The 19,436-nt window shown below is 38.5% G+C and overlaps 1 protein-coding gene across 2 annotated transcripts; it reads right to left on the reverse strand.

Moving 5' to 3' along the window:
• Nucleotides 1-15: 15 nt before the first annotated feature.
• Nucleotides 16-16,810, reverse strand: LOC135799293 (RNA-binding protein Pasilla-like). Of its 2 annotated transcripts, XM_065312323.1 has the most exons (8): nt 16,587-16,810; nt 16,383-16,531; nt 15,699-15,816; nt 8,073-8,219; nt 5,655-5,963; nt 5,232-5,548; nt 4,723-5,164; nt 16-4,605 (listed from the first exon to the last, which is right to left on the reverse strand). In XM_065312323.1, the coding sequence occupies exons 2-8, from the start codon at nt 16,458-16,460 to the stop codon at nt 4,388-4,390; spliced, it is 1,629 nt and encodes a 542-aa protein (XP_065168395.1). In that variant the 5' UTR covers nt 16,461-16,531; nt 16,587-16,810; the 3' UTR covers nt 16-4,387. The 2 variants fall into 2 exon arrangements, with proteins under 2 accessions (XP_065168395.1, XP_065168396.1); XM_065312324.1 differs by lacking the exons at nt 15,699-15,816; nt 16,383-16,531; nt 16,587-16,810 and adding an exon at nt 15,105-15,681.
• Nucleotides 16,811-19,436: the final 2,626 nt, after the last annotated feature.

The raw sequence follows: 19,436 nt of genomic DNA on the forward strand, positions 1-19,436 counted from the left end.
GAGTTTAATCTCATCTTGAAGAATTTCATTTTATTCATTCAACCATTGTAAGTAAGTATAATACAAAAAAATAAATCAGTAAATCAACAATAATAACATTCAGAATATTCTTACACGTAATTTAGAATCGCACTTGTACTTATAGCAAAATGTAACAATCTATTATGATCATAATTAACACAATATCGAGTAGAGTTAATAAACATGGACGGAAGAAAAGTATTAATTAATTCGCAATTACAACTACATAATAAATATCTCATCGTGATCATCGAGGTCGTGTGTAATCAACAAAAGTCACTAGTTTTACATTATCACAATATTTGCAGTACTTGTAACGATTGTTTGTAGGATGTATGGAGCAGATGTAAAGCAAATGAGAAATGCAGAGTTCGAGCGTTGCTTTTTTTTTTGCTTGCGAAATGAACAAATACAAAGAGATATGGCACTATGGATTTTTATTGAATATAATGTGTTTGACAATGCAGTGAATTTTTTAGTGATCTACAAACAATGGTACAATATTTGTCATAACAATATATATTTATATATTTGATGTATATGCAGGTCGGTAATCACCTGCCACCATTTAGCGTACGCTACGGTCGAAACGCAAGAGTCGTAAACAAAATTACGCTAAGATTACGATCGAAATCACTATCCAAAACTCGTCTGAATCTTCTTCGGCAGAGCATTCCTCAAACGTCAATCGAAAGCAGTAATCAGTAAATGTGTTTTGCAGCAAAAAGAAATGAGGTCTGCGAATGACAATGCCAATCCGAAGTTGTTTCGTTTGTGCAACCCTCTCCGCCCAAGAATCCAAGAGTGCTCATCAAGTTTTTCAGACACAATCACAATAAAGTATGGTAGGTATCTTATATCATTTATATAATATCTAATATAATTAACATAGTTAATGTTTTTTTTCTTCTATTCGTAATAACAAAGTGCTCTTAGCCACGTTTTATACTCATTTATCATGAATAGATTTCATCTTAAATATTTGAACACGCAACACAATGGTAACTTATCGCAGTTTTTCCCTCCTATCGGACCTTTTTATTATACACAAAATTCGCATATATAGTTTCCTCTTATTTTATAAACATATTAGTAATTCCTTGAATATTTATAAATCCCTGCTCTATAAGGTTGTTTCACCATTCCCACTTTTTAAAATCTAAATATAATCTATCGTTACATATTAATAATATATTCTCGTAGTTAATGTTACTTAGTTTCAGCTATCATCAACTGTTCGTCTATTTAGAAACGTGAATGTTTTTTTCTTTCATTGTTATTCATAGTTTTTGCGTCCAACGTAAGTCAATTTCTCTATCTCGTCGTTATTAATTTAGTGTTTGAATCCGTCGCAATGAATATACATCTATTTTGTAGGACCGTTCGAAGTGCTCCTCCTTTCCTCTCGCATGAAATGGCTCAAAATACACAAAAATTTGAACGAAACACTCTCAAACAATCGACTCGCATCCATTCTACTCAACCAATTAATATAAAACACGCTAAATATACAGTACGCGAACAATAACATGTGCTATCAAAAATAAAATCGTAACGTAAAGTCGCAAAAATATACAAATCATAACTAGAATGACTCATTTCCATTTCGTAATTAGTTAATCGCTTATGGTCTATCTAAAGTAGAATAATAATATAGTTAAATAGTAATAATCGAATGTTAGTTTTAAAACAGTTTTTTTTTCTTCATCATATCGTTCTATATGTAATTTTATGTTTAAACGTGTAATATTCGCCAATGTGATTTAAATTTATCGATTTATTTAATCAACAATTTCCATGTCAATGTAATAGGTATTTTATTAAAGTGGTGCGTTAATAACATTTTGTCTATAATCCTTATCAATATATATATCTGAAAAGTTTCACTTGTAACTAGAATATAATCATCATTCTCATCGTCTGCCGTCTAAATTATTCTGACTATTTAAAGATTTCTGTTGAATGAAAAAGTCACTTGCGTTTGGAAATTATTACACCCTGGTGTGGTGACTGGTGAGTGTTTCCCAAGCAAAATTCACAACTCTTTGTTTTTATTCTCATAGTTTCAAGCAAAATAAAACCAATCTTCATAGGTTTTGTCCTGCAGAGTTAAGTATGCAATGAAACACCCACACAAACACATAATAAATTGTTATCACAGCAATATTAAATATTTTAATGTTCTGTATGTTCTAATTTTAATGCTATGAATGACTGTTACAAAAAGTGATCAAGACAGACTTTCGAAAAAGAGTGAATTTTAGAATTTAGTCTATAAAGATTTGTTTAAGCTTGTTATTAATCGGAAAGCAGACACGTCTCAGTAAACATCCCTCGAAACGTAAATTTCGTTCATCGTTCTCAATATTACAATTGATCTATGAAATGTATTCGCACATTTAGACAGGTCGAATAATATATTCACTTGTTTGCAATATTTCGTTTCTAATTGTCATCTCAGTCAAATGAATCGATCAATGTTTGGAGGCGCTTCATATTATATATAAATCATCATGTTATGAATTCTTTTTCAGTGTGTGTTGTGACTATGATTGACGCATCGACAAGGCTGATTATAAAATGATTTACATTAGATTAAAGTTATTTATTTATACCTAGAGATGAATCGGAATGCGACAGAAGAAGAAGATAACTTCTATAATCAGCGTTGCGCCAATGAAATCGTAAGTGTCGCCGCGAAGGAGACGACATAAATAATTGCACGTTCCATGAAACAGCGTCCGTGACCAGCACAGAGCTCAATAATGCGTACCATCGCAAGCAATCATATTGTATATACTTCTGCTGCTTTAGTATTCATCTGACATAATTCAGTTTCACAAAAAGTTACCGGCCATTTCCAAACATTAACAATATAACAACATGCGATAACAACAATATATATATATTTAGTTTTACATATATAATATATATTTATATATATATATTTTATATATTCATATAATTTTTTTTATAGATTATATTGATCTATGATTTTCTCTGAAGGAATAATATTCAGGTAAATTAATATATTGTACGACAGTTCGTCGGTGTCACTTCCGGTTTGCAATTCTCAACATCATGACTCGCTAACTTTTGTACTTAAATTGTACTACCAGCTTCAGCTAGTTGTTGAATATTTTCATGTTTTGCGGGGCCGACAATTGTTCATAAGTTACAGGTACAATCAGTAGTTGTAAAGCAATAAATAAAGTTTCCGACACTAAAATAACGTGTTTTATATATAAATATATATAGAAATTAATGGTAGTCGATATAACACGATCGTAAACTTCTCTTAATATACCCGCCAATTAAAAACAAAATAAACAACGCTAACAAAACCAATTGGAAAAAAATAATTCATTATATTTTCTTTTTTCTCTCATAAAACCTACACAACAATATTTACAAAACAAACAAAAAGAAAATAGTATAATGCTTGGCGTGCAGAGTTGGGAAAATGTGATGAATTTTGAGATAGTAATCTAAGTGTAAAAAACGACGTTCAAACCGCGAAACACAAACATTGCCGTATGTTTCATGAGTATGTGTAAAAATGATCCTAAACTTTGAGAAGTAAAAATCGCGAGCGCGATTCTAATGTGTGACGATACGGGGGACTCTGCACAAACGTAAAATTTATTAATAATAATCGGTGGATAGGTCGATATTGTTGTAACTTTAGCGATACGGTAAGCGTTCTGTTCTTCGTCGGCAATATGAGTTTCTTAACGTTTTCTGACTGTGGAACTCGTATAAATATAAATCGAATCAACAACGTGCTGTTTCCACAGTATTTGTGAGGACGAAATGGGCATTTGCTTCGCTTATTATCATGAAATGATTCTCAACATTTGTCTGGATGTTTCGCATATGGCATTTGCACTAATGGCGTTTTAAACATGTCTCATGTATTGTGTACTAACGATTAAAGCACGTGTTTGTATATAATTATAATCAAATGTCATCGTAATAGCGTAATATTTCTTCAATTACCATCTTTCCTCGTTTAAATCGTAAGTATTGTCAGCAAACAGAATCAAATCTTCTATGTTTGATCCCACAGAATGCCATTTATAGTGTCTGGATAGAATTTGTTTTCATTATCTTTGCATCAGAAGTGTTTGCTTTGCGCGCGCCTTTCAATGATTTGGTTTTTCATTTAGTTGGTTTTCGATAATCGAGGTATATGCATGTATGTGTTGTTGTGGTAACGTCACAATTTGTCATTCTACGATCTCGTCTCATTGCTTAACTTAACTTATCTTTAGCGATGGTGAGGTGTTTAGCGCATGTAGTTGGATTGTTGTACCTGTGAGATGAGAATTGTAAAATGTTGACGAACTAGTTGTTTGCCATTGTATCACTGCAGTGGACCGAGCGCGTTCGTGCGCGCTCTCTTAATCTCCTCCTCGGAGATACGCTGTTCAATGAGGTACTGTGCTGTGTTAATGGCGTTCGGTGAACCCGTGATCGTGACGATTCGATTTCTGGTCCCGGGCGCAAAGATGCCCTTTTTCGAAATTTGGATGTTCGCACCACTGATTTGTTGAATTTCTACTAATGATCTTCCACCGGGTCCTGGTCCAACAAATTATTTACCGCATTATATGGGAACCAAAGACACATATGTACAAATGAACATTGAAATCGATTTTTTATACCAGAAATGACGATTCAACATAGACATGGACATACCTAGAATGGCTCCAACGATGACCTCGGCAATTTCCACATTTTTGGAATCCTTGCTGCCGGAGAGTTCGGCTGGGGTAGGTGACTTGCTCAGAACAGCCATCTGCTGGCCGGTGCCAAGGCCAAAACTGTTGTTGTTTATCGAAATGGGCGCTACAGCGGGAGAACTCTGTTGACGAAAGGGATCGAAGGTGTCGTAACGCTCGAGGCCAGATCGAGGGGTAGGTGACGTGGTGCCGAGGCAATCCCCGATGCTAACCTGGCCGATAGCGCCAAAAGTGCCTGCCGGCGCCTGCTCAGCGAGGCTGAGGTAATTCGAAATCGTGGGATGAGCGCTGCCAATGCCCAGCCCCATAGCTAGGATGCCGTACTTTGAAAGCACCGACAACGCTGCGCAAATCTCCACCACCTGCGACTCCGAGTATCCGGTCGATCTTAATTGAATCTAAAACGAAAGCAAACACAAAAAAAAATTAACAAAATCCGCACTGCCTAAAATAACTTAAAATTACCTTAATGCTTTCTAAAATATTAGTTGTTATTGAGCTAACATTTTGTCCGGGCGCGTTCAGATTGAGACTGAGATTGAGCCCGCCATTGAGCATGATGCTCTGCGAGACCGAACTCAGGCCGCTGTTGAGGCTCGCCGTCGACGCGTTGAACGCACTGCCGGCGTTCTGTTGAGCGAAGGGTGAGCCCGTGGGGTTGTAGTTCGCCACCGGGCCGCTCACGTCCGCATAGGACACATTCAGGCAGGTACCACTCTGCGGATCGTCCACGACCTTCGCCAGTATCATCAGGCACGCTTTTTTATTCGCCTCTTTTTCACCTGCAATCATACCCAAAAACGCAAAACGCCAATTATTACAACAAACAACTACACTCAACGCACAACTACCAACAACCACACTGCGACAGCCAGTCGCATCGCTTACCTATCACAGTAATACAGCGTTCCTGCAGGCTAACGTCTTTGGCTTTTTGCGAGATTTGTACGTACGACCCACTCGCCTCTTTGATTTGCTTTATGTAACTACCAGCCTTGCCGATAATCATACCGGCCGTCGAGTTCGGAACCAATATCTTCACCTGCTTGTCCCTGTCCTGCGGTAACTTGCCATCGCCCTCGGCCAGTGGCGGCTTACTAAGGTCAGGTTTCTCCCGGATTTTATCCATTATAAAGTCCATCACGGACATTATGGCCTCGACGCTACCCGTTATCAGACACACTCGTTCCGTCGTCCCTGGAAAAGTCACATTGCGCAATCAATAAAAAGAGAACGTAATATGTATCACATAAAATGAAATTTTACACATCCTGTCATCAGAACTGTAACTTTCATGACAAATATTACTCGAAGATCTAATTACCTTCGTTCTCCAAGCCAATTAAAATAATTTCTTAGCGCTAATAATAATCATCCGTGGCTAGCAATGTATTACTATAATGGCTTCAAACGCACGCAAGCCCGCGACATAATATTAACGATATAATGTCATGTCCATTCGGCCACGTGAGAAACGTCGCGAGCACGTTTCCAATTTATGAAAACGTCGATTACTACTCAAAGACATTGAAGTCGCAGCAATACCGGCATTAAATCGTCATATTTAACGCGATGGCTTTCGTAAAACTTTGAGAAAAGTCGTCCATGCGGGCACAATGGCATCGTTTCCATTAAAACTCCAACAGCAAAAAGAAAATTAATCGATATTCGTGTATTTATCGACTCTCGGTTACTTAAATTACTTTCTGCATGGATTTTTGTATAAAAATACAACACACAACATCAATAACGTGCACACTTATCATAATTAAATCTAAACCTATGAATGTAACATCCCTAGTGTGCCCTTTGTCACCTCACCACAAAGCAGTTTAAATTAAACTGTGCGCCCGCGGAAATGAAAAGGAAATTATGTAATTTCTTTAAAATGTAATTTTTGCAACTTCCCCCCACACACATCTGCTCGCGCAGATTTGCGCGTACAATTAATTCAGCCCAGTCTGCTAATGAAACGTCTCATTAGCATTTACCTGCGCTGGAATATTTTGGAAACACGAAGCCGTTAAACCATTCGTAATTAAAATTTTACATAATTCAAACCACTCATAAAATATGACTTTTGACATGAGTAATAATATGGATCGGCACGATATTTAATTTAGGCAGGCACGAAAATTGATGGTGTACAAATCGGCTACGAGCTACTTCGGGCACGAAATCAATAATAAAGTACCGAAGTCGTAGAAGTAACGCCACGCTGGCGACTGAAAAATGAAAACTCTTTGCACACGTCTTATGTCACATAAGAAAAGACAAGTCAATCCTCACATCAATGACCTATTTTCTCGTTTCAAAACAAGGTACAAAACCGTAAAATATGATTATATCCGCAAATTTCGTTCTAATAATCAAGTTTCTCTGAAGAAAACAGCAATTTTCCGAAAATTGCAAGGTATGCAGGCATCCGAAACGCGTTACAAGTGCGTCGTTAAGAAAACTGCGTCCAAAATTACAACATTGTTTCGTTGAATTGAATGATATAAACAAATCCGTGTGATTGCTGTATTCAATGACGTATGTCGCCCCAAGCCAATTTTCAAATGTGAATTGCTAATAAAAATGTATGAACAAATCGTAAAAAAAATATATTTCCAGATATCCAAGTAAGTTTTTCGTAACGACTAAATAATTAACGTGTTCACGTGCATCCTATCTTGTTTAATAACAGTTATAATTGCACACAACACACACACACAAAACGAAATAAATAAAATAGCGTCATTGTTATTTGCCAGCATTTACATAAATCGAAGGCCGTCGACTCTGTATTATAAAACATTGTTTCCCTCCCCCCGATGCTGATGCAAGCGATGAATCAAAACGATTCAATATTTTCACTCCTGTTGTATAAATTTAAAAACGCGCTCACTGTTTGGATAAAACAGTATCCGTGCAAACAGAAAACTGTTTGACGACCTCTTTGCGCCTGTTTGCTTTATTGCAACCGCCGAGAGTAGAAAGTAAACAGTAAACAATTCGTTCATCTTTAAAAATATAATGAACTAGAGTGTGTGGATGCTTTTAGCGTTGCTGCCCAAAGTGCACCATTTTCCAAATGGCACAAATCGTGCGATAATACATTAAAATAACTTGAAAATGATTCGGTGCGTGCAGGTTGTGCAACGAGCAACACCACCACAACACATCAAACGAATAAATTTATTTTTAGACAAATCGACGACGACGACGACGAAACTGCGAAAGCATCCGAGCATCCGACACAACTGATACAACAACACATTCGTCGACGTGCGGAGAGACAAGTAGTAGGTATGAATTACTTACCAGGATAAAAGTCGTGTGACTTTGACATTTTAACACGCGCCCCCGTGTCCTTTTGCAGCTGGGCGATGGTCTCGCCGCCCTTCCCAATAATGGCGCCGGCCGCCACGCTCGGCACCAGCACTTTGAAATGATACGTTCCATCGCCACCTAAAACAATCAAACATATCTTTACATTGAACACTCTTTACAAATACACATTCAAAAAGAAAACAAAAAACATACAAATCAAAATCATGCTTTGAGATACGTAATTAAACTGGGTACGATTCCCTGTGTTGAAGCAACAACAACAACAACAAAGAAGAAATTTACATTGATGAATGTTCAATATGTATTAAAAAATTTTCAATGCCAGAAACAGAAAGTGAAGAATACGCAGGCGGCGCGCGCGGCAAGTGTCTCCAAGAGAAACAGAATCCACCGCAATAAACTATTATACAACTTTAGTTTGCACTTTGCAGCGCTAGTGAAGCAAACCGCGCTCACACGGCAGATAGAGAGAACGAGCGCGAATGGAAGTGGGTCGAGCAGAAGCAACCTTGAGTTAATTATTGTAAGTACCCAGAGCGCGCGCTTACCAACGCGAGTCATGAAATCCTAGGCGATTCTTCGATTTCAATCGCAAACACATCTCATACCTCATTATGCATGCGACGCCGTAATAAAACAAATTATAATACATCATCAAGCGATAGTCCTCTCATCGAGAATGCATAAATCTAATCGATGCTGAGGTAAATGTTAGAAAAGTTGGAGCGCAGCGCTCAAAAATGTCAACTACGCCGACGACTACGAAACATGTGGATAGCCTAGACCTAGTAAAATGCGAAATGCAAACCGTAGGAGATCGAGAGTACAAGGTGGGCCGGTAGGTTGCTTGTTGGCAGTTGGTACCGAAACGCATAATAATCACTCTCTGCGCGCAATGAGCAAGCACCGCAACGCAACACAACACAACATCGCGCGCTCCAAATCGTGTTGTGCGCTGGTATATTTTAGTCGATTTCGATGTTGCGCTACCGCCGCGAGCAGGAATATTGCCAGCAGCGGGCCACTGCTGCATATTCGACATTCATCTGGTGCGGCCACCACATATCAGCGATGCATGTGTGTACATGTATTAACATTCGTGCTTATGCAATTAGCTCACGTTCTAATATTTTCATTTTTTCAACAGTAAAACCGAGATTAGGCAACGCGCGCATGTTAATTATACCCATTTGTACGTTTATACTAAACAGTATTTTGTCACTGTGGCAGCGCAGTGCTAAACTCTCACCGTAACACCTAATAAATTATGTCGACAAATAAAAAATTGAATACCAACCGAGTATTCAGGTAAAAATGAATTTTTAATCAAAAAAAACAAGCTGCTATCCTTGATGAATAAGTAAAAATCTACATTAGGTTCTCTCGTCTCGCTACACATCACACTAATATCAAATTCAAATTCATGATGTATTTACATAGGGTTATTGAAGTTTGGCGTAACGGTAACGCACACGTAATCACAATGTGTTGGTTCGCAAGAATATCTTTGTCCCAAGCGGCCAAACTTTATATGCATGTCGACACGCTGTCATTCGATACGCAAGAAGCCACGCCCATGTATCATAATCAGCATTGAATTACAGGAAATATTTTTATTGCTCACAACTGGTATTTTTCATGTATGCAAATCTGATTCGGAATTACATTCATGAAATAAATTTTTATTCAAATTATTACATTCTTGAGATGCTCATCTTCAGTGAATTTGATTTATGTGTATACAAAGTGTATATATAAATTGTTTATTTATTTATTTTTAAATTATGGCTTAAATTAAATAATATTTTTTTTTGATAATTTCTTTAAATATTAAACAAAATCATTATTTTACCCAACACTCTGTATAAATATGATAAATCTTATCTTTATGATTGTATGATTTATGTACAACTGAAAATTTGGCACGATGTATCGAATCGTATGCGCATATTTTAACTCGACAATTTTTGGCGCATTTCGTGACTTTTAATCAAAAGCATAAAATTAAATTTCCAACATTTTATTTTCTCTCGCATTGCGTTTGGAAATAGATTACACAAAATCTCGTTTTATTGCATAAAAATATTTTCTATTTTTTCTACTGCAACCGTTTGTTTACAACATATTTGTTTTCATTATAAATGAATTAAAAATCAATAAATATCCGGTACGTGCATGCGAAATTGAACATCATGCGATATTGATTGTTTGCTCAACCAAATCGCACGCAAGAACACGCACCACCACCGACATCGAGGGAAATGTGTTTATGTGCTCCAGATTCGAGTGTTTATATGCGAGCGCCATGCGTAAAAAGACCCAAAGCAATTGCATCACGAATTAATTCTCAACAAAACTCCACACAAGCATTTCAACTTTAATTCCAACTACACTTTTCAATTCAGCTAATGTAAAAATCAGAAAAAACTAAAATTTATTTTATTTAGGTTTGTAATTTATTATTTGCGCTATATAATATTCCACTCATAATGACGCCTGGTGATTACGATGAATGTAATGTAATGTTGAAGAGTACTTTACCCAGAATGCAGTGTGTGTTGTGCGGTTCGACACGTGATAAAATAACATCCAGATAGATAAAAGCGGAAAAATGATGGACGCTTGATTGTCATGACACTTCCGCACACACATGGCCGCACTGCGTTCGACGAGGCGACGCTGCGACGGCGCGCACAAAGCACGTGGCTCATTAAATCGCTCGTCGATGACAATAGCAGAGCGAAAATAACAAAATAACAACGCTACACGCGGTCGGAGTACACACACGATATTACAAAATAACATGCTTCGTCACATTCGTCAATTTTATGACTAAAAAGACCACAAAACCACATTAGTGTTTAAAATACAAGTAATACACTTTTATGATATAGTAAATTAATATCTGAATTGAATTAATTATTCAACTCTGTAATATTTTTATTAATGATTATGTGAATGCTTTTGAAATAAACATAACTTCGATCAAAATTAATTTTCCACGAAATTGTTAATTGAAATAGCATTTCAATGCCTATATATTGAAAGTTTTGTGTTGCTAATTAACATAACGGGTTTAAATGTAACTTGGTGCATAAATAACGTTTGCAATAATTTTACAATACAAAAAACAATTTTTTTTTTCAAATTTCTAACATTCTATTAACCTCAACTTAACATTTAGATATGCAAATGCAAATTTTAACAAAGACTAAATATCAATAACATTCATAAACATTTTCCTCTAAAGCCATAAACAAATACACTATTAACTAACTATTCGCCTAACAGAATTTGTTTAATGTTGAAATACAACGGTTTTTGACCCTGATATTTCCGATGCCGAAGTATAGTTCAAACAAGAAAATCCCTTATCGCATGCGCCGGCATTAGTTATCAACTACTATATGAAGATAACAGAAAATTCACAGTGCAACGCATAAATCGCTGCAAATGTTTGTTCATTCGCAATTTCACATAGAGTACATGCACTTATCTCAAGAAAACACACCCATAAAATAATGCCCTTTGAAGCAGCGCGCACCCAAGAGATTACCTACATGAATGCATAATGTTTTAAGTGTTTAAACGCTTTACAAACGCAGTCGACCCAAAGCTTCCAGCTTCATTTTCATTCACAAACCAGCAAATAACTAACAAAACGCACAAAACATTCCCAACCAATGCGCGACTTCTCGAGTGTGTTATAATGAAGAACGCCGTAAGCACGTACAGCTCCTGGTACATACATGCAACGTGTGCACTTGGCGCGGAACAGTCGCACATACATACACTAATCGCACATGCGCGACTCACTCAACTCACCGTTTTCTTAACAATGACTAAACAAACAGAGTTTAAACTGAAATTTTACGCGCTCACGAGTTTATAAACTACCAACTGCTGCTACTCATGTTTCGTACAGCACCTAATAACTGATTGAGATGGTCAGAAATTAATCGCAAACTTCGCATTGAACGAAAATATTCCATTGTGTGAAGCATTGGCGTGGCCGCGATAAGAACCCCGCGGCTGGCATAACCAAAGTCAATATTGCGATAACGAACGAAATTTTTATAGAGTTTCATGTGTGTTACTGTTACAGCCATGTCGAAAAATAGAAATAGCATTTCCAGTGCTTCCATGGCGCGCGATCGCGCGCACAAAAAAGCACACGTTACCTTGGCACAAATGCTCCTCGCATCGCATAGTCTTCAATTCCAACGCGAGCAAAGCGACCAACTTTCGTTCGCGTTCACAAACTTTAAATGCATGTGTGTGTGAATGTGCTGCGTACGCCTGCTTAGGTAAGTTGATGAATTATTCATCGAGACGTAAATATCAACGCGTCTATCTAGCCGACAAATCCGGGGACTTTTATAACGTTTCCAAAAAATCCACCAAATGCGAAATTTACACTTGAAAAGTCGATAATTTCTCTTGCCTACATTAACAAAACGACATAATAACACCCGCCTAGTGAATGGTATAATTTAGAATTATTTAAAATAATTAACAAACAATTATGTTGATTTTAATGTTAATTAGGGTGTTTAAGATATTCAAGATATCGCTTAATTTGTTTCCGAGTGTGTGTTTATGGATGTAAACCAAGAGTGCAATTGAATATTAACTTCGCTTCAACTTTGACTTCTTCGCATCGTAATTTCAGTAATTACCGATTAAATAACCTTTAATGCTACCAACTTAACTACTTAGGTCGCTCTGTGCGTCTAGACAAACTACTACTTAAGAGTCGCCAGTTTAAACGCTTACCAAAACCTGCCGTTATGCAAACATTTAGAGAAAAGAAATTTCTTAACAAATAAAACAAAACGAAATGTAAACAGGAAGAATGCGTTGAGCAATAATTTAGTTTGCGTGTTTGCTGTTTTTTATTTTTTGCACAAAACCAGAACGCACAGAAGTGCGAGTATTGATTGAAACAAAAGCGGCCCTGGAAATGGACATTGTCCAAAGTTTGCAAAACGCATTACGCCGGAAGGAACCGAGCCATTTTCTCCAATTTAGCACCGGGCAACGTTCTCCAGAAGCGGGCGGCTGTCCTACTAAGCAAATCCAACTAATCCAACCACACACACGTGCTACTCTATTCAAGGTAAAACCGCCAACACTCTCCGAACTATGTTTGTAAGCACGTACTTACTCGTAACTCTCGTACCGTAAGCTTAAAGGGATTTCATTTGAATTAATCAAATATATACGCACGAAATGATCATTTTAATCGAAACACGAAGCACAATTTTACATCACATTACAAAATTTTATGAAAAAAATTCAATGTACGTAATATTTATGTACGATAACACGCACACACCGAGCATAGTGGCACCATTTTGGTAAACAGTAAACTTTAGTACACAAAGTAGCAGTAGATAAGCCCGTTATTTCGAAAAGTTTTAAGCTTCCACGTTGGGAAACGCATTTGGGTGCGCAGCATTAAATGAATGAAGAAACGTTGCGTGCCTGTGCATGAACAATGTAAACGCAAAGCGGAAAAAAACACACCAAAATGTGAACAAAACAGTGACGTAACGAGCACAAAAACAAATCTAATTCAGAGCGCGCATCAACGCTGCACTCGTGTTTGCGCTAAACACAATTTAGAAAAAAATTAAAATAATAATGAGATTTAGAGCAAACTTTACAAATGTTTATGTGTAAAGTACAAGTTCAAAGCGTGTGTTTTTTTCCTCATTGTTTCAAGTCCCGTATGTGACTGTGTTCGAACACACATCGATCGACGAGAGGTAGGCGCGCGGCGACTTACAAGTTACGAGCGTTACGAGTTTTACAACATTACGTAAACCGTCGCCGTTTGTCGTTACGTAAGACACGTCGACGTCGTCGGCGAGTCGCGCTGCGTGTGCACCGCGCGCGCTCATCCTCCATCTCCGCGAGCGCAGGGGCCACGAATCGCGCTGCTGAATGTGTGTTGTTACCAAATACACATACGCAGCACACATACGTGGCGATAAGAAGGCTCGCAGCGAAATAATGTGCAGCGGAGCGCGCGCGCGGCGGCAGCGCTCGCAGCGAAACAAACGTTTGACCTCCACCTTAAAAGTGCCCCACTTACTATTAATAAATGTCTTTTCTTTAACGCTAGACTTATTGATATCGATACTTGTTAAATGTTAATCATTGATAAAACCTATGACAAGGTGTTTTGTGTGTGTAGATGTGTAAGTGTGCCTACGATGGTGGTATTTGTGTGCCGCCTTCGCCGCGCTCGGCTGAAAAGAAAAGCGCTGCGGCGCTTTCACGGAATAAATCGAAACAGCTGATTCAACGCGGCTTTGACGTCATTCAAACGAAAGCGGCCGGCGCGCGCCGCCCCCTTGCCGCAGCGCGGCGCGCGTCCATACTTCCGACCTGCCGGGTTTCCACAAACAGGAACACAGCGGCAACCTATTTGATATTTATCGTGTCGACACCGCACAATGCCGCAACACAATTCGTAACGTCAAATTGTCACGTACGAAACATATTGTTCAAAAAACTAGCGCCGAATGCAATATATATATAATCAAATATTAAAACAGGTGTGAAAAATTGAGAGCCGAAACAAATACATACTACACAACTGCAAGTGTTTCGTAAAATGTTTCCAAACAGAAGGCTGCCAATCGATAAAATTTATAGGTATTAGGTAATGATGTGGCACATTCGTGGGAGCGCGAGGAGGCAAAGTTTAAGGTTATCAAACAGCTGTGTGCGCAACATTACATTGCGACTTTTCCGCATGGAGCATGAAAAATCGAATGTGTGCAACGTACAACAAAAAAAAAAGGTCACGGCTGTGTGGTGTGTGTGTGTGTGATATTGCAATGCGGCGGACAAAAATATGCTGACGATGCGTCGCCGCGCGTCTACGGGGGAGAAAATGTACAAGTGGGGGCGGCTGGGCGATATCAAACGATGTGTTGGTATGCGAAGATGAGCGAACGAGAGAGCGATGAGCGGACTTGATTGACTCACCAATCGGCAACGAAAACAACAGACCGTCAAAGAGGAACGTTTCCGCCGGCTCGTTTATCATTTAGATGGCTGATAAGTTTGCGGCGGTGGCGGCGACGCTGCTGCTGTGCTGTGCACCAGATGCGGCTCGCGGCTCATCCACCACGCAGCAAACGCCTTCGTCTCGTTGGCTGCGCGTTTCAAGCGGGCGGCCGTCACACGAACGTTTGCTGGTCTGCCGGCCGCGCTCGCTGCCTGCTCCTGCTCGCCTGCATTGCTGTCGCTGACTGCCCCCGTGCCTTGTGTGCGTGCGTGCGAGCGCTGCCGCGACTTTGCAACACTCGCGCTGCCACACAGCTGATCGGCTCAAGGCTCTCCTCGCAGGACGAACCCAGCACGCCCTTTTCTTTCCCCCGCCGCCGCGGAACGCCAACGATGGTAGTGCTGGGTAGCGCGCACAGTTTCACAACTTTCCGCTGCCGATTTTTGCTTTGCTTTTTTATTTTAGATTGTCACGAGCTTTTCCGGTTTTGTTTTACCCGGATGCTTACAGATTACTAGTAGACAACGAGCAAAAATCTGGCCACTATAGAATTAGGTTGGTGGTTGCTTTACCTGAGCTAAAGTGCGAACGTTTCGTATCCCCGTTTTCCGTGTCTCCGTCCAGCGGCCTCTTCCTGGAGTCCGCGATTTCCGGCGATGGGCACGTATCCATACCCGAATCGGCGGCCATCTTGAAAATTTAGACGTCCATTAGCATAAAGCGTGCGACTTCACTTTTCAATGTGTGCCAGCGCGAGCACGAGCGCGAGCGGCAGCAACGGGCGGCCGCGGATCGGTGTCGCGCTGGGTGTCGTGGATGTGTAGGCCGAGCAGCGGGCGCGCGGTGGGAACGCACGTAACAACCGAGCAGCACATGCATACACGCGCGCGCGCGCGTTTCCAGCGTGAGTGTGAGTGTGCCCGCAACACTCTGCGTGTTCGTCGTCGGAGCGCACGCGATCAACGTGCTTGAAGCTCGCCACTGGCTGACTGAATCGCTGAGCGCGCGCGTTCCGCGAACGATGTTGTCAGCAGGATCCTGGCCGCCGAGGCATTTTCAGCGCACGGTGCGCGCGCCGCCGTGTGCAGAGAAAGCGCGCGGCGAGCGGTCGGGCGCAGGATCATCATCACATCGAGGAGGGAAAAGCGCAGGCACCGCGCCGCCACTCGCGCTCTGTGTCAGTGTGGCTGTGTGGCGCAGGGCTTTGGTCGCAAGGACGACCGAGTGAACTGGATGTGTGTGCTGTTGCTACTGACCCACTGACAGAACGACGTATCTAAGACGCTGCGAGCCGCGCTCTCGCAAGACCAATCCCACACTTCTATCACCACCATTCAATTTCTTCTAACGTCACTTGATCACAATTTACTTTTTCCTTAAATGACACTCTTCATTATGATGAAATCTGCAATGTTTCGTTTCTTACAAACTGTCAAAAAAATATCCGCATTTATATTCACCTTCTTATTAATCAAACATTGCCATTGTATTATGGTCAGAACAATTCACACACGAACCCCCACAAATACTCCACAAGAACTAATCACAGAAGTTTTCCACACATCGAACGAGACGATCGACAAGGACCTAAAAAATGTTTAACGGGAAATTTCAATGTGATTTTTACAAGAAATAATTTTGTGGACAAAATGACACATGAATAATTTGAAACGAAAACTCCAACAAATAAAACAAAAGTGTAAACAAAAACGCACGACGACACGCGTCGATCGTCGATAATAAAGCCTTCTATAAAGTTTATATAAGTAATTCGAAAAAACAATATGACTTCAATATTTTATCATCTTTTTGATATTGAGGTCAATTATTGAAAATCATATCAAAATTCATGTTCGCAAAGTTTCATATAAAATATATGAATAACTCTCGTATTTTATTTCGTCAGATATTTTATTTGCTCGTGTATTATGGAGATCAGGATTTATGCGGTAGCATGGTAGCCAATTACGAGCAAGACGTGATGTGCTGTAAATCTATATCGAATTCGAATCCAATTTTGCCCGGCCACACTTCAAATCTCGAGCGGATTTGCGATGAGTTCCCGAAAGTGATTAGATTTCGCTCATTCGCTCAGTTTCGGATGACAGCTCATGTCCGCGCACATAAAATATCCAGTATGCAACATTTCAGTACATTTTAACACAGTTATCGGGAATAAACATGCAACGAGTTCATAATAAATATTAACATAATAAAACTTGCTTACTAAACCCACAAACGTAACAGTTTACGTTATTATCAAACAAATAAAAGTGTTTACTTAAGTTGGAGATAATTCTATATCAAAAACAAATTACTAATATCATTATGTGAATTATTATAAGAATTTTAAATAAGAATAATGAGCTGAAATTCAGTTATCAATGTTTTTCGTTGAATTTGTCACCGGTTTCAGACAAAAGTTGTTTTGAACTTCGGAAAACTTTACGTGCAAAGTCAGAATTTGCTGCTTTGTGATTTATATAGAAAAGTTATTGAAAACAATATCGCATTCATTCCTTATGTACTGAACATTTCACTTAACTGGGTTAAGCATCCAAGTTTTACTTGCCAATTGCTAAAGTTTAAGACGAAACATCTCAGTACTGCGAGTTGGGCAATGGAGCGTTCATAAAATTTTATACTTTTGCTAATAATAGATATTTAGGTATCTAGCTAATGTAGTGGTAGCTTTTATTACACAGGTGAGGAATACCTGAGTAATAAAAGCATAGTATTCATTATTGATGTGTTAAAGACAAATTTATTTGAATTTTTAAAATAGGTTAAGCTAAGTTAAAAGTTAGGTTAGGTGGTAGGTAATTTATTATTATTATAAATTTGTAAATTTGGACGTTTATGCACAGATTTGTATCATTATTTAAACTTCCTCTATTCATGTTACAATCGCAACTTTATTGCCAGGAAGATTGCATTGATTAATGTGTAGTTAAACTATAGTTTAATGATTTAAGTCGAATTATAGCTTTAAAGTATAAATCTTAATGTCTTTTTCTATCAAAAGTATTAACAAACAATTATTTACTCATTATTGATTTTACGATGCTCTTTGGAATAATATTATATATACGAGTAAGTAAATATACAAGAATTTACTTTTACTTAACATTAATTATCTTTATCTTTCTTTTACAAATAGTTATGTTAATCCTAATTAGAAATGCTATAATACTGATTATTCTAAACCTACAACTTTTCAAACATAACAAAAATACTCAATAATAGATCAGTTTCGCTCACGCAAAAAAGTTTGTACATAAATAACGTGTTTCGTTATTTAATTACCAACGAACTGGCCCCAGCACCTTTGCAACCTTCCCGTGATTCTCATTTTACACCGTAGTTATACTTTACTATAACTCAAATTAAAAACTGCAGCACAAAGTGCAATAAAACTTAACCAAATAACAGAAAAAAATACAAGGTTCCGCAATTAAGCGCACCTGGCCAACGTTAAGCCACGGGAATTTCAATTAATCTCAACTTGCTTATGTTTCACTCGCGTTGTTTTATAAGCGCGATTAGTACTCGTTCTAATTATAATGATATTGGTTTTGCGCAGCTTGCAATTCAGCCAGTTCTCAGGTCTGCTTGAGAGTGTGTCAAATCGTTTAGCTATCAACTACGACATAATGTAGGTACACTGGCCCGTCTGCAAGTGCGCGCAGGTTATAAATAACTATGCATTCATTATTAAACGCTTCTAATAAAGACGTCCTTAAAACAATAAACAGCTATGGATCAAAATGTGTATTATATACTCTTTACCCATTTTTAAAACGTCCATGATCTCAAACAAATACAAAATAATAAAACAAAGGAAAAACCCATAAATCTAATTTTTTTCCTTGTGTATTTCAAGTTTAATCGCAATTCTCTGATAGGAAATTAATCAAGACCTCAATACCGTCCACTTACTATAAAGTACTTGAGTGTAATAATGTGCGCAATAGTTTAAATTGCATTATGTATCCGAACGATCAGTTATTTTTAGCCAGCGTATGTTTACAACTCTTTGCACACGTTCTGTATTAGGAGTTTGTTTCGCCAAAAACGCTCGAACAAAAACGACCTTCATAATTGCAGCAATTAATTGTTTTTTGTTCTTGCTGCGTGCGCATTCTATTTTCGATGCGGTCACAGGTTGTTCACAACTGACTCACGCGTACTTCTACATTTAATTATGCGTCCGTTGTAGTGTTTACTTTTAATATTATATTCATTATATCATTGGCTATTACGCGCGTCGAATGCAATTTCGTTTGCGGGCGAAGATTGCTTATGTCATT

Source organism: Atheta coriaria, unplaced genomic scaffold (assembly GCF_025399875.1).
Source record: "Atheta coriaria isolate IRGN ID8LTWV9N9 unplaced genomic scaffold, Caltech_Dcor_3.1 hic_scaffold_9_pilon, whole genome shotgun sequence".
NCBI classification, from domain to species: Eukaryota; Metazoa; Arthropoda; class Insecta; order Coleoptera; family Staphylinidae; genus Dalotia; species Dalotia coriaria.